This window comes from Diadema antillarum, unplaced genomic scaffold, assembly GCF_040938485.1.
Source record: "Diadema antillarum isolate AM-2024a unplaced genomic scaffold, OU_Dant_1.0 seq00000550_RagTag, whole genome shotgun sequence".
NCBI lineage: Eukaryota > Metazoa > Echinodermata > Echinoidea > Diadematoida > Diadematidae > Diadema > Diadema antillarum.
The window spans coordinates 2,440,146-2,467,982 of NW_027271495.1; the positions used below are offsets into that span (position 1 = coordinate 2,440,146).

At 40.8% G+C, this 27,837-nt stretch overlaps 1 protein-coding gene across 1 annotated transcript in view; it reads left to right on the forward strand.

Annotated features, from left to right (window-relative positions):
• LOC139734893 (polycystin-1-like protein 1) overlaps positions 1–25,771 on the forward strand; it is a 101,412-nt gene extending 75,641 nt beyond the window's left edge. Inside the window, exons 34-60 of the mRNA XM_071645673.1 lie at positions 376–523; positions 1,334–1,486; positions 2,194–2,355; positions 3,149–3,365; positions 3,827–4,000; positions 5,720–5,836; positions 6,362–6,431; positions 6,938–7,014; positions 7,512–7,618; positions 8,399–8,605; positions 9,611–9,695; positions 10,802–10,945; positions 11,765–11,883; positions 12,553–12,663; positions 13,920–14,043; positions 14,595–14,872; positions 15,345–15,458; positions 16,666–16,786; positions 17,696–17,797; positions 18,461–18,601; positions 19,203–19,337; positions 20,344–20,568; positions 21,685–21,846; positions 22,381–22,545; positions 23,301–23,440; positions 24,107–24,396; positions 24,741–25,771. Coding sequence (XP_071501774.1) covers positions 376–523; positions 1,334–1,486; positions 2,194–2,355; positions 3,149–3,365; positions 3,827–4,000; positions 5,720–5,836; positions 6,362–6,431; positions 6,938–7,014; positions 7,512–7,618; positions 8,399–8,605; positions 9,611–9,695; positions 10,802–10,945; positions 11,765–11,883; positions 12,553–12,663; positions 13,920–14,043; positions 14,595–14,872; positions 15,345–15,458; positions 16,666–16,786; positions 17,696–17,797; positions 18,461–18,601; positions 19,203–19,337; positions 20,344–20,568; positions 21,685–21,846; positions 22,381–22,545; positions 23,301–23,440; positions 24,107–24,396; positions 24,741–25,771 — 4,919 coding nt within the window. The remainder of the gene's footprint in view (positions 1–375; positions 524–1,333; positions 1,487–2,193; positions 2,356–3,148; positions 3,366–3,826; positions 4,001–5,719; positions 5,837–6,361; positions 6,432–6,937; positions 7,015–7,511; positions 7,619–8,398; positions 8,606–9,610; positions 9,696–10,801; positions 10,946–11,764; positions 11,884–12,552; positions 12,664–13,919; positions 14,044–14,594; positions 14,873–15,344; positions 15,459–16,665; positions 16,787–17,695; positions 17,798–18,460; positions 18,602–19,202; positions 19,338–20,343; positions 20,569–21,684; positions 21,847–22,380; positions 22,546–23,300; positions 23,441–24,106; positions 24,397–24,740) is intronic.
• The last annotated feature ends 2,066 nt before the right edge of the window (positions 25,772–27,837 follow it).

The window sequence follows — 27,837 nt, forward strand, 5'->3', positions numbered from 1 at the left end:
ATTTTCAAATTTTTGTAGCCCCGAAAAGAAAAAAGTGAAGTTGCCCAAGATAAAAACAAATGTAACATTACACTTTAAATCTTAGTTGCTGGATCAGGCTACCAAAAAATAGCCATTTTCAAAATTTGGTTTCACAAAAGAGCAGAAAGAAAATATGCTTCTTTTACTTTATTCTACATGTATCATTCCAAATTTCAGATGTATGAAAATGAAAAATGTCCTGATTGTTTATACCCAAAAACTGAAAACAGACCATGCTGAACCCCAAAAACACATTTTTAAAAGCCTACCGGGTACCTAAAATTCAGCCAGTGTAACTTCCACTTGTGATGCAAACATTTTATTTTGTCCAACTGTGTTTGCCCTGATTTTCAGTCATGTGGTCTCCAGAAGGCTGCTCCACTTCGTCGTCGTCCACCTTCTCGACGACGCAGTGCCGCTGCAACCACCTCAGCTCCTTCGGCGTCAGCTTCCTCCCCATCTTCAGCACCCTTGGTTTCATCGACATGCAGCTATTTGTCGAGTAAGATGGGACGTGGTCCGACAATTCCTTTCAAGCCTTTATTTTTCCACCCACAGACTGTTTGTCTTGTTACATTTTCTCAAATTGTCTTCCCCACTTGTTTATCCTCCTCTTTCCACATAGTTTCACAGCTTTTCTATCCCATTTGCTCCTGACGTGACATGTCCTATACCTCTTCATTTTTCCTGTTATTTCCTCTTTACTTTTTTAATTTCTCTGAAGCTTAAGTATGACCCTGCAGAAATTATTTTACTGTGAGAAACTTCAAAACATAACATGAACATTCAATTGTACATATGTGACAAAATACTGATTTGACCATCATAGCAAAAATGATGATTCAGTGAAAAACAATAATAAAACAGCTAAAAGCATTGCTATGGGTGCATAGAATTTCATGTAAGAATTTGTCCCACTTCTTGATATCCGCACCACTCAAACAAGAATCCAGTGACCTGCATGTTTGTGGATATGTGACATAATGCTGATTTGACCAGCATGGCGAAAATGATGCTTCTGTTATAACAATTATAAGAAAGCTAAGAGCATTGGCATCGGTATATAAAACATCATGTAAGAATTCAGCACATCTGTGATACCCACAGCTCAAACAAGAATCCAGCATCATACGCATTAGTGGATATGTGACAAACTTGTGCATATACATTGTATGACTCAATGCCGATTTGACTAGCATACAGTGTTAAAAAGGATGCTTCAGCAGTAACAATAATTAAACAGCTGAGAGCATTGCTGTGGGAATACAATGTATAAACAGGTCATGAATTTTTTCCCTTGTTATCTGCACAGCTCAAACGAGAATCCAGTGCCCTATATGTTTGTGGCTGTCCTCCTGGGTGCCTACGCCCTCCTCTTCGTCTACTGTTACTATGCCGACTGCCACGACGAGAAGAAGAAGGGACTCATCTTCCTGAAAGACAACCAGCCAGGAGACCAACAGTAGTGAGTGACCCCTCCATTTGGTTTTGTTTCATCTTTTTCACAGCTTGGAAGCCATCTCAGATGAGGCGGGATTGCACATATACTGGATCAAGTATTTAGATAGATAACTTTAATATGCCATGTGTGAGGGAAGTGGAAAGTTTCCTCTTCTCCCAACCACCCCCTCCCCCCCCCCCCCCCCATTTCCACTTGAGTAGATGTGTGGATTCAGTGAATGTAAAAAGATAAATGATAGAGTCACTGACTGTGTGAGAACAATTAGACAATCAGTTTAAAAAGTTATGAATATTTTAGATTTTATTTAGTTCCATGTGCTGTACTCTCAGGGCAGGAATCATAGAAAAAAAAAATGTGTGATGTCACAATGGTAGATGATACTAAGAAAATAAAAAGAATGTCACAAAAGTTCAATTTCCTCTGACATTGAGAGAACATTTGAACCAGCTCCCAAAAGATAAATGTGTGGTTTTGCCTGGAATGACCACCATATGTTCTGTATTTAAAGGCTTCATAGCAATAGCATTTACTGATTTTTCTGGAGCAGGATTCAACAGGATGAGATTTAAAGGGTTAAACTGACTGCTACTCGTTATAGTAAGTACAATTGTACTGTCATATAACTGTCATTTCATGCAGGTCATGACACAAATGCGTTTTAGTATTAAAATGCTGTCCCACTTCTCTTGAAAACCTTCATTTGCAAACAGCTATGATGTAACCGTGGAGACAGGATTCAGGACTGGGGCGGGCACCACAGCCCGCATCAGCATCGTTCTCCATGGCGACGAGGGACACTCCGAGACGAAGGAACTCACGTGCGATGACAGGCCCATCTTCGAGAGAAACTCCAGAGATAGATTTGTGATCAGGTACTGTGACATAGATATTTAGCGTTTCTTCAGAAAATGTTTGCAAGCATAGAGTTGTCAATGTTTCAGCTTTTGCTCATCTTACTGGTCTTTTTTATTCCCATACTTACTGTTTTTGACTTGTTGCTTCCTGAATATTCTTTGTAGGTTGTCTCTGATCTCTGATAGAAGATCTCAAGGTTTGAGTGTCTTCTACATTAGTCTTCCTCATGATAATCATGACTTCTACAGCCATATATTTTTAAGAGATACATGCAGTGCAGTTACAGTGCAAGTTGAAGAAAGCTAAAGCTGCCTCATACTCTATCGAAGACATGCAAAGAAACACAGGTGCCAGTGTTTGGTTGGGTCACAAGTCAATGCTTTCCTCCCAACCTCAGTGATGCAAAGAAACTGGGGTGGAACCATCAGAAGTCTTGGGTTTTCTTGTGTTTTTATTTTATTTTTCTATATTTTTCTAAAAAACACCCTTTGGAATGCCGCTATTCAATCATCACACAGCACAAGCTACAATATATCTTTGTGAGGAATGGAGTTGCGAGTAAAGCTTTCATTGAACCGTTATCTGAATTTGGTTATTTATCAATCAGTTTGGAAGTGGATGTGCGTTTGAGCAGAATATGTGAACTTGGAAGGGCCATCAACTGAGCTTTATGTGCAAATGTGGCACATAAAGATATAAAAGAGCCAAAAGTGTGGAAGCTGCAGTCCCCTAAAATGTCTGGCACAGAAGAGATTAATATACATGTACCTCTGAAACTCTTCTTCTTTCTTCCATCTCCCATCCATGCAGTACCCCAGAGAGTCTGGGCAACATCCAGCGGCTGCAGCTGTGGCACAACAACGCCGGCCTGTCGCCCAGCTGGTACCTCAGCCGCATCTCGATCAGGGACCTGCTGACTGGCAACAAGTGGTTCTTCATCTGCGAGCGCTGGTTCGCCGTTGAGGAGGACGACGGGAAGATCGAGCGGGAGCTGAAGGTGGTGGAGGACGGGGTGGGCTTCCAGAAGGTAAATCATGCACCACTGTGGAAGAATGACCAATGAGAACATGTAGTTTTCCATTTTTTTTTTAGAGTTAATTTTCATTTTGTTTTTTAAAAGCAGTGTTTAAGGAATCCACAGTTTAATTGACTCCAACTGCAGTTCCCGCGTGCCCTCATTTATGCATTCTTTATTTTTATGTCATTTGGTATCTGTGCCTGTGTTAGAGAATCAGGGTGATAACGAAAGTGATACCAAATGTGCAGGTGTTAATCAAGATGCCATTGCTCACATTCTCAAAAATCACTTCGGTTTGCTTACATACCAACATGACTAGGGCCAGATGCCAACAAAGTACCACAAACATGAAAATGGTGTACATTGTGTATGAGTAGGACAACGCAAGTGTATGTGACAGTTCAGTCAAAGTCCACCTGCCCACAGTGTACCCTCTATGATAGCATGCATCCCTCCACCTCTACCCCCAGGCTTTCTTTGCCAAGGGGGCCCAGTACTTTGCCGACTACTACATTTGGAGCTCCATCTTCACGCGGCCGCCGTACAGCGTCTTCACCCGTGTCCAGCGGCTCACGTGTTGCCTCTGTATCTCCATGGGATTCATGTGCATCAACACACTGTGGTACCAGAAGCTTGACAACCAGGTGGGTGGGATGTTTTTCTTTAATCCCGTTTCGTATCTGTTCATTGTCCGAGTCTGTAATCAAATCCTGCATACGTTGTTAACATGAAAGTTATATGTGACCCTGCACCACAAAACCAACAAAAAAGTTGCCAGACATGGATTTTTAGTTAAGGCTAGATTCTGAAAGAGCAGACTCTAAGCTTTAAAATGATGCATAACTCAATTCAAAGGGACTCCCCTAACCTATCTAAATACTGGAAAGAAAGCACACACTGGAAAAGTGTGAACTGAGAAAAGAGGGTCTGAAGTACAGTGTCTATTCAAGTGCTTAATCTTTAACCAAGCCACGTTAGCTGTGAAATGAAAGGGAAAAAACACAGGATTTCAACCACCAGAGCAACAACAATGAAGGAATTATCAGATTAAGCTGAAATTGAGCATGTTCTATCAACACATTCTGTCCATGATTAATGTCAACTTACAAAGCAGTAGCATTATCCTTTCAAAAGATATTAGACTTGAAAGTGAAGAGTGTACAAAGGATTTCAAGAAATGAAAAGGGGCCTCGAATACATACCTGATCATTCTATACTCTCCCCCAAAAAAGGGATTGTAGAAAAACTCCTGAAAACACACTTTCCCATTCGTGTTATGATCCAAAACTAAAGAATAATGAGAAGAAAGATAGCTCTTTCAGAAAATATGAAAAACTCAAGATTGACATAGTAGACCTACTTTAATTGTTTTGAGTCCTCACGTGAAATCAAGGGGTGTGACTTTTTGTTTGTTTTGTGGTGCACGGTCACATATGATAGAGACCATGTACATGTACATTGTGTATAATAATCAAGGCGTAATATATGTACACTGTATGTGCATTAAAGCAAAATGTATGAGCATACAACCCTGTAAGCCAGTCATGGAATTTGCATGCAAAAATGTTGTAAACCCTCTTAATATTAACCTGTTCAAGACTAGTCCTAAGTATACCCGGGCACGTGTCAGTGGGAAATGCATGTTATAGCAAAATCAGTTCATCTTCAACGAATTATCAGTATAAGTGTGCATTAAAATATTGGCTTATGCAGTATACCATTTACTGATCAGTTCAAATTGATATTGTTCCCTGGAGGATCTTTTAAGGTGCGGAGTCCCAAACAAACTAAAACTATAAGTCTCAAAAGAAAGTGCATGATATCTATGGCACATGTTATATGAAAATGTATTTCATACTCTTATTAAACATTTCACGCTGATTATAGTGAACTGATTCTGTGTATGTGAGGGGGGAATGATAGATGGTTATTCTTCCTCTTTTGGTCCTTTTAAGGTCTATACAGAACAAGATATGAGGGGAGATATGTACACGTGTACACATACATTTATTTAGTCTTTGAGTCATAAAAGTACAATATGTGAGCCTAGTGGCAGATATGTCAGTGTATAATTATCATGCTTAAAGTTCATGTGTATTTTGATGTGAACAAACTGTGTCATTTCAAATCCTGGTTGTGTTCTCTTTTTCATTTAAAGGTGAAAACAATACAGGTTGCAAAACTTGTGTGTCCTTCTCACTTCAGTGTCATTTTGTGAAATTAAACTTTATGGAGGAGTTTGAGAAGAATATGACCAAAGAAGATTGTTACAGTGTAATAGAGGGATTAGTGACAATATGGTCCCTGTGTGATAAAGCAATCTTTCATAGTATCATTTGCCATGTTCAACTTTTGTTTCAAAGGATGCCGAGCTGGGAGTGTACGATTTGTCTGGTGAGGCGGTCCTCGTTGGCATAGTAACGGCTCTCTTGGCTATTCCCATCAACTTCCCCCTCATCATGCTGTTTAGGAGGAGCAAGGTCAGTAGCACCTTTTTTTTTTCTTCTTCTCTCCCTTTTCATTTTGTTTTTCTTCCCATGTATGCCAAGTTTACCACTTCCGGACATAGAATTTGACCCTGTGTCACTTTTACAAAAAAAAACAGGGATAATAAATCCCTCTGCAACAGCTTGGGGCTGCCTGAAAAATCAAATATTTCCAGTGTATCAATGTCCTGGCAACAGAATTGAAACTCTCCCGTGACTTTGGAATGGTAGTACTGTAAACGCAAAAAAAATATTTGCAGTACATTAATCTTTGAGCATTTTGTGCTACTTTTGGCTGGGGCGGATTCTAAAACCTACAAAAGTATCTTCACAGCTCGCTTTGGTTCAATTTTGAGCACTGGAACGCACCCTTGGTTGCATGAATAGAAGTAGTAGAAGTAGTCCTTGTCCCCAAGGACCCCATGCAGACATATGCTCGTGAGTTGTGATGTGCTCTGATGTGCTGTGATTTGTCTAATTTTGTCTGTTTATTTGTTCATTTGTTCTTTTAATCTACAGCCGGCGTCAATGCCAGGAGAAATAGGTGAACTCTACAAACACATTGAATCACACAGCAAACCACAACCAGGTATTTCAGTTTTACGCTTTTAAATATGCATCCAACCTTATTGCCCATTAACTCTATGTGCATGTTTTGTGTGCTTGTAAGTCATTCATATAGTAATTTGTACCCCATGTTTTCATTGTTGTCCAAGCATTGTCATATCATATGAATACTAAGGGTACATGTATATAGGATTCTTTTGGATTTAAAGTCTTGAAACTGAATTTGCCTACCCACAATGCTAGTTAGTTTTGTGGGTTTTTTTTCTTTTTTTTCAAGAAGAAGCAAGTGGATAGAAATCAAGTAACTACTTCTTTGCCACGGCTCTTCTTTCCATTAATCAGAAGCTAGCTGGTCCTGTTTGAGAGAAAGCGCATGCGATATAATTCTCTTCGAATGTCTTGATGATTGTGTAATTGGACAGCTGAATTCGAAATTGCATGTCCACAATAAGACACACATACCACTGATGAGAAGTAGAATGCTTTGTGAAAATTCAACTCGATATTTGGTGTTGTTGTTTTCTGTAGATCCAGAGGAGCAGACCGCAGCCCAGCTGTACAACCTGCAGAGATGGGCTAAGGAGAAGTGGAAACATAGACACAAGGTATATTCCAAGGCTGGAAACTCTTTCCTTGAGCTCTGTTTGACATATCTCCTCCAAGATATGGCAATTCACCATAGAGTTACAGTGTAATGCGTGGCATGTCTAGTTCCAACAAGGGAATGGATAGATTTTACATCATCTGTGTTTTTTTTTTTTTTTCACCTTTCATTGACTGTGAGAACACTAAATGTAAAGAGGTGATTTACAGACATCTGTGCCAATCAGCGAAGAAAGTGTTCCAGCCTTCAATCTAATCGGCAAAGCAAGCAGAGTCGGGTTAACATGGCAAGAAGTACAGGTTGTACAGTATGTGTACTGTGTAGTACTAAGTAGCACACTGCAACAGAGTCAATATATCGAGTAATATGTTGTTCAGAGATAGCTTGGTTCAAATTCAAACTGGCTCATTTTGATTTTTGATTTAAAAAACAAAACAAAACTTGGTCGTACTGACTGATTATATACCTCTCCTCTGCGCCCCCTTACCCATGCCACAGAGCTCCATCTTCAAACACCTGACAGAGAGTGAGAGTGGCCGTTCTAGCATCGACGCCAACAGCCTCTCCAGTGGTTTCGGGGATTTCAACACCATGGACAAGTTCAGGTACAAACCAAGTCAACATGCAACGTGTAGCTTGGAATTCCCATCTTTCATGTTCTGTAAAATGTGTGAACAACTTACCTGTATAGGATACGTATACAAGTGTACCTGTATGTGGTGATTTTGTTCATTAAAATATGATAGTTTGTGGGCTTGTAGAAATTTTCTCAGAACATTTGATGTGTCCAAAGTGCTGAAGTTGGAGGTCTGGTTTAATCCCTTATCCTTTTGTGCATATAGCTTGCCAATTTCATTTCATTGAGTTGATTTTCCTCCTCCGTCTATTACAAAGTAAGGAATTGATTGACATAGAAGATACACAAAACACTCAGGTGGAATATGCAACAGTCCCACATGACAACCACTATACTGGAACAGGAAGGAGAAAGATTTCTTTAGCTTTATTTACTCTTCACTGGCATGTCATTTATGATTGTGGGTTATTGGTTTGTTGTTGTTGTTTTTTTTTTTATTATCAATCTACAGCTGTATGTCAAACAGAGGATTAAATCCTATGTGATTAAAAAAGAAAGAAATTACAGCAATCCGTACTCCAGTGTCAATATTCTTCAAAATTACTGAGTATTCTTTCAGGAGTTGTAGTATATCACCAAAGAATGCAAAATAGTATGTTTGCCGTATGGCAATGTGCTTACAGTGAGATTGAATTGTACAGTCAGAAACATCAAGGTCTTTACTATTGAGGTACAAGAATAGATAATGAAAAATAAAAATGATTCCCATTCATAATCTTCGCCTTATCCGGCTTCTCCAATTCATCAGAGCCATCTTCACGGACAGCGGGCTGAGTTCCCCAGACATCTCCGAGAGCCTGGAGTCGCTGGGGGGCGAGCCGGTGCCCTCCATGCACCACAAGAAGCTGCGCAGCCCCAAGATTTGGCTCCCCCACTGCTTCCTCTACCTGGCCTGGACCCTTTCCATCACCATCATCAGCGTCTCCGCGGTGGTCACCATCGTCCTCGGCCTCAAGTGAGTCCAGTCTTTCCCTTTCTCTGGCTCCAACAGTCAGATGACCGTCATACCATTAGTTTCAATCAAACTTGCACTGCACCTTTTCATTCTGAAGACATGATGCAAATTGATTGGACTTTGATTTAGTTGCACCACTGTAAATAAAGGCCAATCATTTATCAGCACTCCTATGATTCTCCTCCAGGTGATGAATGAAACAAAGTTACATCTGCAATTTTCTTCAGGACTGAAGGAGACCGATCATCCTAAAGAAGAAGAAGAAGATTCTAGATGTTGCTGCTGCAAAGAAAATTGCCTGTATCTTGCAAAAATGCCAGGATCATTTGCTAGTCTACATATATTTATGTTAGTTTACTTCATTGAAATACATGGCATATCGTGCTGAGTGGAGGGACTTCGTTATACCTGTACCTCATACTGAACTGTCATCTTAAGGATTGATGATATTGAAACACTGCCAATCCCATCCCACAAAATTTCTAACTTCATAAATGAAACATTGGCATCCTGCAAGCTGAATATTTTGTTAAGATATACTCAGAGGAAAGATAATGTGATACGCACTAACTGCTTTATCATACTGTGTTGGATAGTTAAAGATGCCACTCACTGTGTTGGATGGTTAATGATGTTGCTTGAATAACCCCTCCCCTCAAAAACTCAAGCCACATAATTCGGCACCTGTTTGATAAGTCAAAGCTCCAACCCTTGTCTCAATCACTAATTTAATCTGGTATGCAGTTCGAAAAAGAAAACCCAAAAAACATACCACTGTATAATATATTTAAGCATTTGTTTTCTGTCCTAATTGGTTTGGTGTGATCAAGAACGATTTTATTGCCCTAGTACCTACAGGGAACTTGTATTATAGTTTTGGGGTGTTTGGGGTTTTTTTTTCACCTGGTTGCAGTTGATAACCTGCTGATGAGAGATAAATTGCACCTTTTGATTTGTGCGCAACATTTAATGTTTTTTGTGTGTTTTGTTTCTCATTTAATCTAGGTTCAGCTACTCCCAAGCTATCTACTGGATGCAGTCTCTCTACTTCTCTTTCCTCCAGTGTATCTTTGTCACCCAGCCCAGTGTGGTGAGTTCTGTTGCTCTCTGCTCATCAATTACCTCTGACTTCTTGTTTTAGTGTGTACATGTGTTTGTTTGCATGAGTGTATGTTTGTGTGGATGTATGTGTGGAAGTGTCTGTGTAGCAGTTTGTAATTTCCTTTCATTGTAGGTGTTTCGTAGTGTTCATCTCAAAGAAAGAACATAATTTGTGTGTGTGTGTGTATCTTGGATAATTGATAGGTTCAATTAGCCAAGGGCAGTGATACATGTTGCATAAAGTTAGGGATACTTGTGGAGCTCTGTTCCATTGCATTTAAAAGAGGCAATTCTATTTGTCATTTTAATTTACCTTGTAGATATTCCTTTCGTTAGGACTGCGTAGATAAAGAATAAACATGCAGGAGTAGCTATTTCTTTGCAATCCTTTATTTCCAAACCAATGCTTGGAACAATATTGCAGTCTTACATACTCTGTAAGAGCTGTTATCATGATTGATAACTGTAATCACCATTGATTATCATTAGTATCACTAAAGTTCTTATAGTCAGTAGTATCACCAAGCGTTGTGGGACCGGACAGGTTGTGGGACCGGATGCGTATTGTAAGTGCGTGTAAGTGCGTCTGTAATGAAAATGACGCATTGAAAGTCTCACAAGGTGTCACGAGTTATTTATACACACATATGTAATTAGGCCAGTTCGATCGAATGTTCGATAGCGTCGATCGTACGGCGAGAATGCAAACACCGTGCACGCTCACTCCCCATATATTTGCCGTACAAAATCAACGCGTGCACAACTCTCTTTGATACATTCGTACATGGAGTCACTCTGAAGGGGAAAATCCAACGATTTAGCAGGTTAATTCTCACGCCGTTTTCAGAGTATGTTGTCTAGTATATGAGGAGTCTATATCAAGTCTTTGAGGTAAAGAAGGGTGCATATTCTATGTAAAATAGGTAAGTTTTCACGCGCGAACTTAAGTGTCCGGAAACCCAACCCCCCATCATAGTAGTAGTAGAAGTAGTTAGTAGCAGTAGCAGTAGTAGTAGTAGAAGTAGTGTCTTTATCATCACCATCATTACTTGAATGACTGGTTATTTCCCTGTTTTCACCCCATGTAATGACCAGATGGCAATGTTCACCATAGCCAAGGCTTGGAAGCACAGCTGCAACATCAAGATCTTCGATCACTACGACGACAACACGGACCTCATCGACAAGAGGATGCTGCGCCGCTCTCGTCTGCAGCTGTACGAGCAAGACTTGTCCAAGGTGAGTGTGATGAGATATGTGCAGATTGGGAGAATTGTCCAGTTCTGTGACAGTCACTTCAAACTAAAACAGCATGGTTACATGGATGAGCTTTTCCTCCCATGGCACCACATGCCCTGGTTGATACAGTTTGCTGACTACCACTTGGGGTGAGGCATGAGGGGGCAGCATATCACACCTGAATTTCTTGTGTGTATGCAAGATGTACCATTTATACTAGGTTTGCATTGTGCTCTTGGTGAGAAATGAAATTGAATCTTTTAACTTGTGTGTGTTTTGTCACGCTGTCACACATTAGACCTCCCAACGCGAAAGTTGAATAAGCATGTGAACTTTAAGATGTAAAACATGCCTCACATAACATGTACGCGTATGAATACTGAGGAGGCATTAAATGTATGAAATATCATCACTCATAATCTGTTGGCATCCTTGTGTCAATATCAACTTCGAAACAATGAGCAAGTGGAAATAACAATCTTAAATGAAAAAGCACCCTCATAATACCTGTTTCCAGCATCGATCATTTTCTTATTATTACAGATTCTATTTTGGGAGATGTGAGTTGGTGTGTATTTTCAAGCAAGAAATTAAAAAGTTGGTTTATGCAATTTATGATTCATCTACCTATGATAAACCATTGTCAGTTAATCAGCAATAAAATCATACTACATACATGTAGCATGTCAAATAGAAGGAAGCATGTTTGCCATTTTGCCTCTTTTTTTTTCTGTTACAGTCCTGGGTTTAGGTGTCTTACTACATCAATTGAGTATAATTACAGTGTACCTTTCAATCTCCTTTGTGATGTACTCACAGGCCATAGCAGCCAGGCAGAGGTCAAGGTATCTTCGCTTCGCCCGGCCTCCACAGCCCAAGGAGCTACAGAAAGCCAAGGAAAAGATGCTGAAGGAAAAACATATGTACGCCATCTTGACGTAAGTCCAATTACCTATTTACATTCACTCCCATGATGGATTCAAACTAAAATTTTGCAACATTGTATGCCTATGATGTCACAATGTATATACTTTTGCAGCGCGCATTCGGTGAGTTACTGCAAATTGCTTCTTAGTGCAACAGAGTCATTTACCTTCCTGAAAAAAATGGTTGCCATTTATTTACTGCATTCAAGTCTTGGCTTGGACCACACTCGCTTGGGCGACAAAACCTCGTATCTACAAAATGTCAGATGTTCCGGAGAGCAACAAAAAAAAAAACACACACCAACAAAACAAGCAAACAAAAGCATGGCAGTCAAAGCGCTGTATGAAATGGGAGAGCCTTATGTTTCCTTTAAAATGCCATGGTGGCTTCATTTTTTGGGTAACACAGCTAGGATTTGGACAGGACATCATTTAACTGATTATCTGACCATTACTCCAAAAAAAGTCATTTTCACCAAAATTTCAGAGACGAGGTCTTGTTGCGCCAACGACGACATGGCCTTTATTCAAGTATAAGTAGAACTCCTCATCTTTCACCTCATGCAAAATCATCTATATTTGCACTCAGGACCATTCACTGTCTGTATTTAACTGCCCTCTTATCTTTCAGATCTTGGTTTTTACTCGAGGAGTGTTTGTTTGTGCTTTTTTCTTCTGCAGGGATTTGCTCCTGTTTGTGATGCTGTCTTGGTGTCTGGTGTGGATGGCTTATGGTACAGCAACAGCCCAGCACCATCCATTCAACAACTCAGTCAAGCAGGCCTATCTGGAGTATGTAGAGATAAACTTTCTCATTGTATAATGATGATGGTGATACTTAGGAGTAGGCGAATGATGATGATGATGGTGATGATGGTGATGATGGTGATGATGGTGATGATGGTGATGATGGTGACGAGGATGACGATGGTGACGATGGTGATGATGGTGACGATGGTGGCGATGGTGGTGATGGTGATGGTGATGATGGCGAGGATGGTGATGATGGTGAGGATGGCGAGGATGATGATGATGGCGATGAGGATGACGATATTGACGACGATGATGATGATGATGGTGATGGTGATGATGATGGTGATGGTGATGGTGATGATGGTGAGGATGGTGATGATGGTGATGATGATGATGATGATGCTAACGACACTTCTCTAATGGTGGTAATAATCAAACTGCACTTATGATAATAATACAGTGAAAAGTCCTGTCAAAAAGGATAGCACTGCAAGGAAGATAGGTTTTATACAGGGTTCGAAATTGGCGATGGTCCGCTGGCCATTGGCCACCCAAAATCATGTCGGACTAGCTAAAAATCATAAAATTCTGAAGTAACTAGTCCGTCTGGCTAGCCAAAATATTGCTTCAGTGTCAAAATTGATTCTAGGAAGTCCGCCTGGCTAGTTACAAAAAAAGTTAAGTGCGACCCATGTTATATCTCTTTTATAAAATAGTAGGTGAAGATAGAACATTAGTGGCATTTTCTGATGTTGATATTCATCATATCAGGGTAACATAGAAGTGTTGTCAGATTCGAATATTGAAATATGAATCACTCTGGACAGCTTGAAAGAGTCAGTTTGCCATGTCACATTCTGGAATATCCCCCTTGAAAATGTTCAAAAATTCATATTGTCACACTTTCATCTGACATCACTTGTATGCTACACTTTTATTAGCGTGAAGGTTGTGAAATCATTTCTTGGTATTTATGTGTAAACTCAGAGCTAAATATGAACATTTAGCACGGCAAAGAGTAGAAGAGGTAAAACTCATTAACCCATGAAGACTAGTCCTGAGCATACTTGGGCAGGTGGCTCTTTGAAGTGCGTGATTTAGGAAAATCTGTTAGTCCTCAATAGCAACGAAGAGTACACACTGTATATGATTTATGTCGGCATCAAAGACATCTATCTGACCATCTCTCAATCTTTCTCTCACTATCTTTCTCAATCACTTATACAATCTCTCCCTCTTCCTCCTCCCCTCTCATATCTCGTTCTCTCTCTATCATCACACCCCTACCTCGACAGAACCCCTCACCCATTCAGTGATGTGAGGACTGTGGATGATTTGTGGGCGTGGCTACAGGAGGATATGATGGACACCCTCTACCAGCAGAGGTGGTCCTGCCAGGACCCTGCCCTCGACAACTCGGTAAATGAACCATACTCAAACGTATGTGAATGATTTGATGTAGAGTATAGTTTTATTGATTGCATTTCCGTTGGGAAACTTCTTGCTGTGCTGCTATTTGCAAGATTTCTTTTAAGTTTTAGAAGCGTCCATTATTGGACTTGATTTTGTTGTTTGAAATGTTCTGAATGATGATGGCAATGTGATATAATGGGAATGTTACTGGAGAAATCTGCAATCACATTGTGTGTGCCGTGAATTAATTGAAGTTCATCTGGAACATTGGAAATCAAATTAGTGTGTTGCAGGAAGATATCTTCATTTGTTGGAAACTGAATAGATGTTAGTATTGTCAAAGTCAGTAGAGTTAATGTCCTTTAGCTCCCCAACAGAGTGCACATTCATGAGATTTGTAGCAGAATATTCAGGTGTTTGCCATGCAAGATGTATACCTAAATTTGCACAAAGAAAAAATGTGTAAACCCTCCTTAGTAACTCTGTTTCGAGAACATCAAATAAACAACAACAACAACCAATAATTCCTTCATCATTGTCCACATCAACTCTTCCAGGTTTCCATGACGATGATGGGGGAGAGCATCCTCCTGGGAAAGCCATCCCTCCGCCAGTCCAGGGTGAGGGACCACTCCTGCTCGGTCCCCTCCGAGGCCCGGTCGGTCATCCAGGACTGCCAGGCGGGCTATACCGAACAGACCAAGAGCAAGGCGGCCTATGGCCCCGGCGGTCAGTGGGTCTACCAGACGGCCCAGGAGCTGGGGCGCTACTGCAAGTGGGGGATGTTTAGCTCCTACAAAGGGGATGGCTACGCGGTCAGCTTCAACAACACGAGGTGACTGTTGGATACGTGCAGTGTTTATAATCCAACTCAATGTTGTCTCCTGTTTCTTTGCTTCTTATCTTTTTTTGATAATTGTTTGAAATCTTATAGCATCCCGTTAACCACATGTAAACATGTATTTCAATCCTCTGATTGTTGGAAATCCACATGGACAGTTGTCCACTTGCTTTGATGCTTTCCATGACATAAACATAGGATATTGTTCAAAATTGACTACAGGTTTTTATGAGACATGGATGCATATTGATGCGGTATTTTGAATGTTGTGATCCTGGAACTATTTCCTATTTCTGGAGCAGTTTTATCAAAGAGTAATTCTTTCTTTCCTTTTTTTTTTTAAATTCATGTGGAAATGAGGGAGGGCTACACTGTAGCTCTGTATATGGCATGCAAGGAGTTAAAGAATGTGTATCTATCAAGCCTCTTCACCTGTCCCTTTTTACCCCATCAATCTCATCCTCAGGGTTGGAGCAGAGGCCCTGTTACAGCATCTGAGGAACAACTCCTGGATCGACTCCCAGACGCGGGCCGTCATTCTGGAGTTCACGCTCTACAACGCCCCGTACAATCTGTTCAGGTGGGTATGGGGGAGGGGAAAAGAGTGCAAATACACTTGTTGTGGCATAACCCTTTATGAGCCAAATACTTAGCTTAACTTGCTAAGCTTGTCCATCAGCTGTCAGTAATCCATCCAAATGTGATCTACTGTAGATGTAAAGTTAGCAAGTTCACCCAGTTGTACATGTAGCAAAATGCCTTGGCTCAACAGGAAGGCCACATACTAACAATAGGGATTATAAAGAGATAATGCCTAATCATTGGTATTTAGTTTGTAGACATCCAGAGACTCCAACCCTAAGCACCTTCTGATCGGGAGATTCTCCCGCCTGAAACCCCTAGCAAACGGGAGACTCCAAGTTGATATGTGCGAAGTTCCTTGCTCTAGGGTTCTAGATGCTCTCTCGTGCTATCTAAGGCTTATTTTTTCAACATACAATGATATTAAGTAAGAAACCATTTCAAGCGGGAGACACAGAGCCAGGGCGAGAGAAATTAAATCTCAAGCGGGAGAACAAGAGATTTTGCAAAAATGGGATTTCGGCGGGAGATCTCCCGTCGAAAACGGGAGAGTTGGAGTCTCTGGACATCTCTAAGAATATCGGCAAAGGAAGCACTCCAGCATGCATGCTAATCAGCAAATAAATCACAGGAAAGGTTAATTGTCTTCATGTATTCATTCCATATCATAGGGCAGTGAGTTGGCTCAGTTGGTAGCACTTCTGTGTCCAGATCCAAAACACCCGGATTCGATTCCCTAGTCTCACTGAAGCAATGTTGTGTGTGAGCATTTCATTCCCTCTATTACGTAAGAGGCAAAACATTCTGTCCCTCGGATAGGACATTAAATGGAGGTCCTGTGTGTGAGTTCGCTAAGACTCATGTGCATAAATGATTCCACTTCATTCATTCATTGCAAAGAGCAGGGTGCTAACCCGATGAAGTGGTCAAACCTACCTACCCACTGTTAAGAAAACAGGCAAAAGATGCCCACTCTGGAGGTTCGCTCCAGGTGAGTAGCAATAGTCAGCAAAAGGTATCAACCTGGCACATTGTGCCATGTGTTTGAATGAACTCCATTTCATTAGAATTGGGAGAATATCTATGTTTTTGGTGGTGTTCTCTGCTGGCATGTTTGATAGAGGAAAATAGAAGACTTAGAACTGGTCACATTTAAAAAAAGACTTTCATGTTTTTCATGATACACCCCTCCTCCCCCCCTCCAGTGCCATATCCTTCATAGCTGAGCTCCCGGGCACGGGGGCGGTGTACCCCCTCACCAGCATTGAGGCTGTGCAGCTGTACAAATACGAGCAGGCCTATGATTACTTCATCATGTCATGTGAGGTATGTATGCACGTATAGGGTTTTTATGTGACAACATTCCACTTGTTTGAAGGGTTTTATCATGATTCAAGGCTGAAACAGCTGTAATCATACAATTGTAAGTGTTTTGGGGACCTTTACTGATAATAAAGTGGAAATCATTGCATAACCACAACATACAACTTGTTGTACATTGTATCAACCATGCAAAGCCAAAATGCTCATCAAATAATTGTCCTTGCAGACTATCACCACAGAGCTGTGTTGGTGGAAGTGAATATATGTATTTAAATGAAATTTTCTTGATCAGTAGATATGTCTACAAAGAGCTGCCCTAAATTCATGTTAACTTAAAGTCAACAAGGATTATTGTGGAGTTTCAAGCGTCCCTAACTTCAATGTTGAATTTACACATGTAACTCATTTGTAGATAACTTGAAGTTAGTGCTACATTTCCAGACAAAACAGGTGGCTTAAAGTCCTTTAGTCTGGCAGTTTTCTTTCATTATATCAAAATTTTATTATATCTGAAGGGCATCTTGCACCATGGGATTTAATTGTAATAATTGTAGGGACCTGAGTTTTTTACTTTGTTGCAACAAAATTTGGTTGGAACAGTGTTCATTGTAACAGAAGTGCCCTGAACTGGAAGATTGTTGTCCAGAGGGGCGTTTCATCAACGAGTTCGTCGGAGGTTTTCACCGACAAATTTGCTATCAGCCAATCAGACGCAAGGATTTCAGTAGCTTTTAACAGTTGTCGGTGTAAATCACTGACAAAAAGTTTCATGAAACACCCCCCTAATCTAGAACAGGTGTATGAATGTTATAAGAGTTTGTTTGGGGATTGATTCAGCATAATGGCAGCTCTTTACCCAAGCATGCAGCTTGGATATTAAAAGATGTCTGCTTCCTTCCCATCATGCATCAGCTTTTGTTCGTCCTCCTGGTGGCCGTAGTGGGCAAGCAGGAAGTGGTCAAGGCGGTCAAGCAGAAGACGGCGTACTTCCGCAGCACCTGGTCCTGGGTTGAGGTAAGACCACACATTTCTTTCTTTTTTTGGGGGGGAGGGGGTTGAGAACCTACAACTATTTCTAGTTCTGACTGAAGCTTTCTGAGATACGCATGGTGTCATGCAGTCAAATAGCGAGTATCCCTATTACTGATTTGGCTCACAAAAACAGAATATGGACATATTGAAAGCAGCATGTACTAGACTTGTGTTGTGTGGTGTACACCAGTATAAGACTGAAATTTTCATGGCGGATTTAGCTTTGCAAGTAGGATCTTGATTGCAAAGAAAACAATGCATGAAAATATTAACAAAAATGAAAGCAAATTTTGCCTCCCATGCACTGTTCCAGGCCAGCCCCTAGCATTGCATTATCAAATGAATACTCGTTGCTACCAGGCCCTCTGCTCAAATGCTTGAAGTATTCATATTTTTCTTTTTTTCTGAGAGATTTGATCTCATTTCACACAATGTTTTAACTAAACGGTCTGTTTGAGCAGTCTACTTTCTTGTGCACATTTTTTTCATTTTTTTTTTTACAATTATCACAATTATGAGAAGCATAATGATCACAGGCAGCGAAAAGAATATTACAAAATTAAGTAAACATATAACTTAATCAAAGAATTAAATAGATCTAGAATTTGTATTTCACTGACAATGTTTTATGATCTCTATCCGCAGGTGATGTTAATCTTTGTCTCACTGATCTACTTTGCGATGTACGTATACCGCTTTGCCTACGTCAGTGAGGCAGGCAGCCTACTCAAGGAGACCTATCTGGAAGAGTTTGTTGACCTATCTTTCCTCGCTTGGTGGGATCAGGTAATTCATATTAAAGTCCATATTATTCCATGCATGTTGTTTCCTCTGCATTATGAGTACCCTATTGGTGTACAAACCTGTGGAAGAACAAGCAGACTTTTGTGGACAAATGTATCAGTGATAATTGATTAGACAAAAAGATACAATTTGTAAAACTACACTTCCTTCTGTCTCTCTTCTTTCTTTCTTTCATTTTCATTTCATTTTGCAACTTTTTACAATTTTCCAATTGTCTATTTATTTCCATCAAGAAAAGAATTTGTACATGAGCGAAGCGGTACATGTGTCAATTCGACTTTTATCCAGTTGAGAAGGACAGATCATTGAATACAATACAATATACATACATGAATGGTATTATAATGAAAAAGGAATTATGTAAGGAAAAGGCAATTATGTAGGGAAGAGTCATGAATCCAAACGTTGCCGAACTAGACAAATCATTTACGTAGTTTAATCCTACACTACAATGCACCCCCAATAACTTACGAGTCCATTTATACCATACCGTGAGTCACATGTCACACATTATGCCATGTTCGACACTGCTTATAAATCCTCTTTGTTCATCTGTCAATCATTGTTTATCTGTACTTGGCAGCGCCTGAGAGACCTGATCGGACTGGTGGTGTTTATCCTGACCCTCAAGTTTCTCTACCTGATGCGATTCAACCACATGTTTGCCATGTTCGGCGCCTTTGTGGAGGCTGCCCTCGCACACATCATGCTCCACATGGTACAACCATCCCTTACTTTTACTCTTTATGTGCTGTAGTGTAAATACCCTGTGTGCCACATTATTCTGAGACAGTATTGTAGTCATGCTTTGGGAAAGCATTTTATTTTTCGAATCTATAACTTTTATAGATTTTTGTTACCCTGGACATTTAATGCTAAAAGTTGAAGAGAAAATGCCAAGCTTTGCTTTGGTGTAGATTATATGACAGATCTATGATGTTTTTCTTTTAAGTGACCAGTAGCTACGTTATTGTAGAGGCATGACTTTTGCACGCAGAACAGTGGCAAAGCCTTAGAATTTACTCGCATGTTGAGTAGGGAACACTGCTTGATAGTCAATCACCACATTAAATGCAAGCTGCGTGTGACAGGAATGGAATCACGAGAAATGCTTTCATTGTGCTGTGGCATTTGGCGATTTATTGATCGGTTTGGGCGGATTTGTGCGTTTGAGCAGAATATGCGAACTTGGCACGCTGTCGACCGAGTCGGGCTTGCAAACGTGGCACATAAAGAGTTAATACTTTCAATATCAGTGTAGATGAGCCTTTACAGCTTGTCCATACTACCACCGATTGATTTTTTCGTTGTTTATGTTTCAATATTATAAGGTAGAGAGAGAATACTGTTAAACCAGACATTTTTGCATGCATGAAACTTCCACGAATTTTGCAAATGGCCAAGATTAGCAAAAGTAAAGTGCATGCAAGAGTTCTTGTCTACATAGTAAGTTGAATGCCATTGGCGATTCGTAAAAGTTTCATGCCACAAATAATAACTGAACTACGGTATGCTACATTGAATGTGTAAGATACCCTCCAGAAAACTACACTAGACTACTGTAGACATTGTATTTGTCACAGTTCTTTAGACTTGTTATGAGCTGCCCATTTTATTAATTTATAGTCAGTTTCTTTTTAAGTGCTGCACTTAGAAACCTGTAAAGTTTTTGTGTTTCTGCTTTCATCTTTATATCTTTGTCCATCATCTACTTTAATTTTCAGCTGTACTATTTTATCCTGGAGACTGCCTTCTCATGCCTGGGTTCCCAGCTGTTTGGCAGGCATTACTTCCCCCTCAAGGATGCCTACCTGGGCTACGAGGTCATGAGTACCCTCATCGTGGGCTCGGTGCCGGACCACTCCGACCTACGCCTCCTCTACCCCATCCTCTGGCCCATGTTCTACATCAGCTACATCATCTGTATGATCATCATCATGGCTGGACTGGTAGGAAAACTTTTTTTTGGTTCTAATCTGGCAGGAACTGCTAGTCTTGTACCTCCAAATTCCTAATTCTTGTATCAGGAAAATTAGCAGCTTTTGTGTGGTGCTAGATCTACAAGTGTAGAACATGGTTTCTCTCCTCGAAAGCACATTAGTAAATTATGCCAGTGATTTAGGATAGTACTTCATGCTGACAGCCTATACAAATTTAATTGCAGAGTACATGTATTAGAAAGAGAAAAAGAGAAGATTTAGAAAGAGCAAGCAAATTCCTTTCAGCAGATGTGCCCTGTTAAGCATCAGTTGTAAGAATTTTTTCCCCTTTCTTCTCTCTCTCTTCTTCTTCTTCTTTTATAGAATTGCGCGGTAATTTAACGTAATCTTAACTTTTTGACGTAGAAGTGCATTTTCATTGCAATTGTCAAGAAACTGTTCTGTGTTCTCCACAAAGTATGCATGTCTATCATTCAGCATTGTTGGCATTACCTTATACCTATTTGGGCGTGGTCATAAGTATATTTTTTGCAGATGGTGAGAAAACCTGTTCTCACTTCTAAAGTTTCCCCTTCTTTAAAACAATATCAAGTCAGTTGCCTTATGAATCAGTATCCAAGTATTCATTTGACTGCCATATTATTATTAAACAGTGCAGTGTGCGTTGATTGATTTTGATTGACACGTAGATTGGTGTAAAGAAAAAAAAAGAAAGTCATTCTTGAATGTCATTTTTCCACAAACACAAACACAATTTATTGTGGTATATGCACACAAAAAGACAAAATAATAATGTGATATTGTAAAATATATTGCATCGTAATATCAACAGGAGATGATCTGCTCCTAGTGTAGAAAATATAGTTGAAAGGAACGTCCCTCCCTGCTATCGAAGATGTTGAACCTAACGCCTACTGGGTAGCACATTTACACATGACGTAGGCACTGTGCTTGTTCATGCCCACAAAACTGTTGCCAGTAAAATGCTAACCAAACTCTTGTACTCCCCCACCCCCTTCACACCCCATCCTCCATGCCCCACCCTCTACACCATACCCCACCCGCCACACCTTACCCCATCCTTCCACACAACACCCCTCCACACCTCAACCCAACCCACCCCAGATCAAGGCCATCCTGTGCCACAGCTACCGCAAGGTCAAACACTGCCCTCTGGAGACGGTCCAGAGCCAGGAGGTGGTCCTGTTCTTTTGGCATCGCTTCCTCTGCTGGCTGGGGATCCGGACCGAGCAGGTGGACGACAGCGACCGGGACAAGCTGCCGATGGTGAGGGCGCTGTTTCTCATCCTTCACATTGGATGAGGCAGCCTTGTGTGAAATGTAGCTTTAGTCCGTGCTGCCCGAGATGATTGTCATTAACATTATTCTATTTTGGCAGATTGAAAGACAGAAATATAGAGTAATGAGAAAATTAAGACATAATACCTGCAGTTGGTAAAAAGAAAGAGGCACAACTGATTCAGGTCTGCCTGACGAAGTGATGAAAACCTCAATTCAAGGTAAGGTTGTTAAATGCATCATTGATTTGTCTCTATTCCACTTCATTTTTCAGGCAGCTCCAACCCATACATATTTTGATGCATATGGGTAAACAAAAAGGAGAAATGTGGCAAAAGCTTTCTGCACATTGTAACACCTACTATATCTATGTGTGTCTCAGTCATATTTGTAGTCTTATTTGTAGTCTAGTTTCAGAATGATAATGAACTGAATGCCAATGAAACAATACAGCAAGCTCCACGTAAGCACGCAGGATCATTAAAAAAATCACTGTTTTTCCATTGTCCGCCAAACTTGCAGGAGTTCACGATGGCCGAGATCCAGTACCAGGTGGATGAGCTTGCCTTCCGCATGAACGCCATCCTGCACCAGAACGGTCTCCCAGACAAACCCATCGACTACCTTGACGACTCGGATGCCACCCAGAATTACCATGACGACGGCATCTCCAGCTACCCTTCGGAGGTATGTTGGCTTCTCACGATCAAATCCTGATAAATCTTTCAGTACCAACATGTAATATACGTACATTTGTAGTACAGTGTAGGTGTATTCCTACAATACCAGGGAAGGATAAAAGTGTCATACAACATTCCATTGTTTCAAATACAGATGTGTAGTTTTTCCTTTTCCAAAAAATCTTTTTATATCGGAAAGAGGTAATATGGATGAAGTTTCAGTTCAAAATCTCAATGATACTCTTTGCTGTGCCCATGTTACATTTGAAGGAGAGAGGGGTAAGTGGAAATGCTCCACTCCCAACTGATTCTAATGCACCGAGAGGTATGTGAACGCAAGAAATGATTTATGTAGTATTGTTCAGTTTAGCAGCTCACAGACAGCTTTTGATCCTTTTTGTTTTCCCTGTGCAAAGGATGATCAAATTTACATCATTTCTGAATGAATAAAATGGACCAAAGCTAATTAATTCTGGCTCTTTTCCAATTTGACACTTCCTTTGCCACAAGATTTTATGTCTAGTCCTTCCACTGTGAATGGACGTTTTTGTATTCCCTGTGGAAATTTTAGAAGGTCTTGAACCGAAGATGAGTAAATTAACCCTTTTAACCCGTTGAGGATGAGTCCCAAGTATAATCGGGCAGGGGTCTATGGGAAATGCATGTTGTAGCAAAATTAGCCTGTCCTTAAAGGGTTAAAGTTTCAAGGAATTAAGTGAAATTCTATCATTTCTCCGTCGCAACTCTTGTTTGTCACGACAGGAGCAAGAGTTTGATGGCGCCAAGTTTGAAGAGCGGGTGCAGCGGCTGGAGGAGCAGCTGTACCACAACAACCCAGAGCTGCGGGAGCTGATGACCTCCCCCGAGGATGAGACGGACCCAGACAGGCACAAGGAACTGAGGTAAGAGATGGGGGACACAGGGGGGTTGTTGTCAGATTGTACTACACTTATCTTCAAGAATTTCAGTGAAAAATGAACATTTTATGAGATGAATCAGTTGTTTTTTCCGTTCACATTCTTCTTCTTGACTCTCGTGATACAAATCCTCTGTTATAATCATTCAACGCAAGAGGTCAAGTCAATGGAAATTAGTGAAATGACAGATGGTCTCCTTCTGTTTTGAATTAATTACTTGTTGGACACCATGTTGGACACCATGTTGGACTCTTTGTTTGCTTTTTTTTCCCTCTGAGCTTTAGATACTAGACTGTCAGAAAAATGTCTGATTGAATGATTCCAAAGTAAAGGATACATCACATTATCAGAAAATGATCCGGTGTGTGTTGTATGTTTATCTCTGTGTTGGCAGTCATTAGATGTCTGTCATTTCCAAAATAGCATTACTAAAGTGTATGATTATTGCATACAATTCAAAGCCATTTAGGCAGAGTTCACTTCAAGGAGTGTCTTGTTGTTTGTCGTTCAAACCCATGGGCTGTTTGAGTTATAGCTTCAATGCCAACACCTTCTCATGCACACAGAGGAGAAAGAAAAGTACAGGACATAGATGCCGGAATCATATGGAATTCCTGTTACCAGTGTCTATATTTTGTGTCACTTTTTTAGGGCAAGGCTGGAGCTCGAAATCTTCCGGCAGCTTCAGCTGTCGCGGCAACGAGACCAGATTGACGATAGTAATGACGATGCCAGTGTCATCTATGACGGCAGCCAGACAAACAGCGGTCGGATGTCGGCCTCGGCATCTGTGGCATCGTATGGTCTGGAGGAAGGCTTGGAGGCGACCAGCGCCCTCTCCAGCTCAGACATGGGACGGCCAGGGCTGCAGAGACGCCAGTCAACGGCCACTAGAACAGAAGACGGCTTTATGGCCTTCCCCCAGCCGATGGAAAACCTAGGTATTCTTGTCAGCCTAACATGTTCGCAAGAAAAGCAGAGTAGACATACATTTGCAAAATGCCACTTTATTAACTTTGCCAAGACCCAGTGTGGTTGAATTCCCTCAAACAGGGACATGGGGGTATTCACAAACAGGGTATCAAACACACAGGCCTTTAATATGATTACTAATGCAATGGCTTACCCAGCAACAAGGTCTGTTACTTCTAATACATATGATCCATGGAGGTCTTCTACTGACCCTATCTAAATCTCTCTACATGCTCTATTTTCTTACTTTACCATGAAGGGGCAAAGAGCTACATATTGTAATTCAATTTTGTTGTGTGTTTTGTTTTGGTAGGAACACTCCAGATGAGGACAAATATACAACCAAAGAACACCAAAGCCAGGCAGGCGTGGTCCAAGGGGGGTGAGGATGCCCCCATCAAATCAGAAGAGCACCAGAGGCAGCGCCGGAAGAAGAAGCTGTTGGCAAAGCTGCCCCGACCCCACACTGCCGCCGTCTTCCCCATCAGGGAGAGCCCCAGCCTCTCCGCTGACGACGGGGTGCCGGAGGATGTCGGCGGAGCTCCAGAGCGAATTCAGCACAAGGACTCCAACGTGTCGACCATGTCATCGTCGTCGGGGAATTCCCGCTACTCCAGCAGTAGCGTCGGAGCGGGAAGCTGGCACGGCGGCAGCAGTGGTGACAGTAGGTCTCAGGGAAGCTCTGGGGCGGGGGACGCTGAGGAGTGGAAGAGAAGACAGAGGAACCTAAAGACGAGTCCTCTTACGAGGTATGGCTGGAATGAAGAGGACTCCTCTAGTCAAACAAGTGTCAGGAGCGGTGGTGAGGCACCACCAGCTAAGGCTGTGGAGAGCAAGCCTAAGGTTACCACAGAGACTCATGCGAGACTATCCCCTCAAAGTCCTGGACCATTGCCTGTGAGACCGGTCACATCAGTGCCCACCGTTTCCAGGAGGAGAGGAACTACGAGTGTGGATCGCCGACCAAGCCCAGAAGAAGTTATCCGCGACCGGCCGTTGGGATTCACACCAGATCTCACCGTCAGCATGGAGAGCTTCCCCCTGCCCAACGCCCTGGAGCAGTTGGACAGCGACAGCTCTGAAGCAGCTGCGGCAGCTGATAAGAAGTCCAGGCAGCAGCCAGCCGACAGCACTGGACGATCGCAGAAGAGGAAGAAGGGCAGGGAGGGCACCACGGCCCGGACTCATCGACTGCGGAAGACCAAGTCCCGGGGTAAAGGGAAGGGGCGGAGTCGACTCCAAGGCCTCGGTCATAGCAACGAAGGCTACACCTCAGATAGTCCCGAGGAAGAAGATATTCCCGTCATCCAGATGAGCCGGCCTTTCTTTCCAGATCGGTACTGATCAGTCTTAAGAACGCGATAATAGAATTAACAATATTAAGATTCACTTGGAAGTCTGCATGTCTGCATGAAGAGACAGAAAAAAAATCACACATATCACTATTTTTACATCAAATCGATTTTCGCCTAATTTTAGTTGTGCATTTACTATATATGTCTAGTGTGCTCCATACCAATGACCAATCATGTTGTCTTTGGAAATTAACCCCCCCCCCAAAAAAAAAAAAAAAAGAAGAAGAAAAGAAAGTAGCCATTGGTTACATATGTTTTGATTTAATCAGTGTTTTACAGTTCCAGCTGAATATGTTTATACATACATGTATGCCACCTTGATTTATACAGTATTGTCGGTTTGTGTTTTGCTTTTAGATGCAATGTTTCGAGGAATATATATTTCTTTGATACGCTACCATTTAAATTACATGTGTAATGTCACACTGCAAGGAAGGAGTGAAGAAGAGGTTGCATGTTTGAAACTCAAATCTCTTTAGGCGGTGACGTTAGATTCACATGATATCAAACTGACTTGTGCTTTTCCTATTATGATGTTCATTAGGTCTTCCAATTATTAAGATTGCAATGGTTTTTTTTTTAATTCATATTCTTCCCACAGAAAGTGTAGAATGTCTTTGGTTCCTCTTTCGAAATATATGATAGGTGTTCATCCTTCCATGAAGTACCAAGGCTGAGAAGATATTTGAGATTTTAATATATTATCCTATCTCTCATGATAGCTTGCCAATTTATGTATCATTGCAGTATTATTATATACACCTTGTATGTGCTCTTTGAGGATTATTTTCATATCATTATCAACGTAAACCAAATTAAACCCTCCCCCCCCCCCCAAATTTGTTGATGGACCCCCAACATCAAAAGTACTGTGTATATGATATTGTGCTATGTGTTTTGATAATTGTGTTATGACACTGCATGTAACAAATTTCATTTTTTGGATTTCTTGCAAAGGTTATTGAGACTCTGAGAATCTTTATATCCTAGAATGTGAGCAAAATTTAGATGAAAAGAAAACAAATGTTCACACATATTTTCAGTTTGTATAGACAACAATATCTTATTGATGTTATTTGTTCTTTTTGTTGGAACGAATGCATACACTTTCCAAGAAAATTCAGAAACTTTGTATTGCCTTCCTGTGCTTGAATTGAAAGAGAGAGAGAGAAAAAAAAAACACTTGATACTGGAATTTTTCCATAATTGTGAATTCTGTTAATTGTTTTTGGGTATGGAATTATGTTGAACATTGCAACCACTGCCTGTAATGAAATGTCTCTCATGTGCATTTTTTTTTCAGTTTGAACATTGTTGTGCTATGTTATATACAATGGTATGCATATACTTGTTTATGGTGTAATATCGATGTTTACAAGTCGATCTCTGTACAACAGGGCCAGTTTTGTGTACAGGTGTGTTATCATGTTTGCAGATTATTGTAGTCTGAGCTAGAAAATTTGTTGTCGAGTCTTCCACACTTCATGATTTACCATGTCTCTTTGAAAGGCATATAGAAAAAAGTAACTTTGTTTGTGAAATCATACCAAGATGCTTTTTCAGGTGGTTACTGTTTTATTGCTAGCATGGTCAGTATTCCTTACTTCGTTTTGTTTTGTTTTTACCTTTTGTTACATGGCATGTGCCAATATGTGTGTAGCGGTTTTAAGAATGTATCACAGTTTTGCCAGGCATACAAAATTTGGCAAGAAAGATTCATTCCTAAGACTGTACTTCAGCATTGTATAGAACGTTAAAGACTCGGCTGATAGGTGAGAACTCTACCCAATTTGCTGTTTGAAATTGATATTTTGTACTTCAATCCAAAAGTCAGTTTTTAGCAAATTGTTAAGAAAAGGCAGTCTGTCTCTGTGTGTGTGTAGTTATGCACCTTGTACATTTTGTATGATTTTATAGTTTGTATTGCGTACTATGTATTGTTTGGTCAAGGTTGATTACAATAGTGAATGATGTTTATGGATATTTTTTTTATCCTGTGCTATCGTGTTGTACAGATTGATACCAAAGATTTTCATTGAAATTAATGCTGTTTTC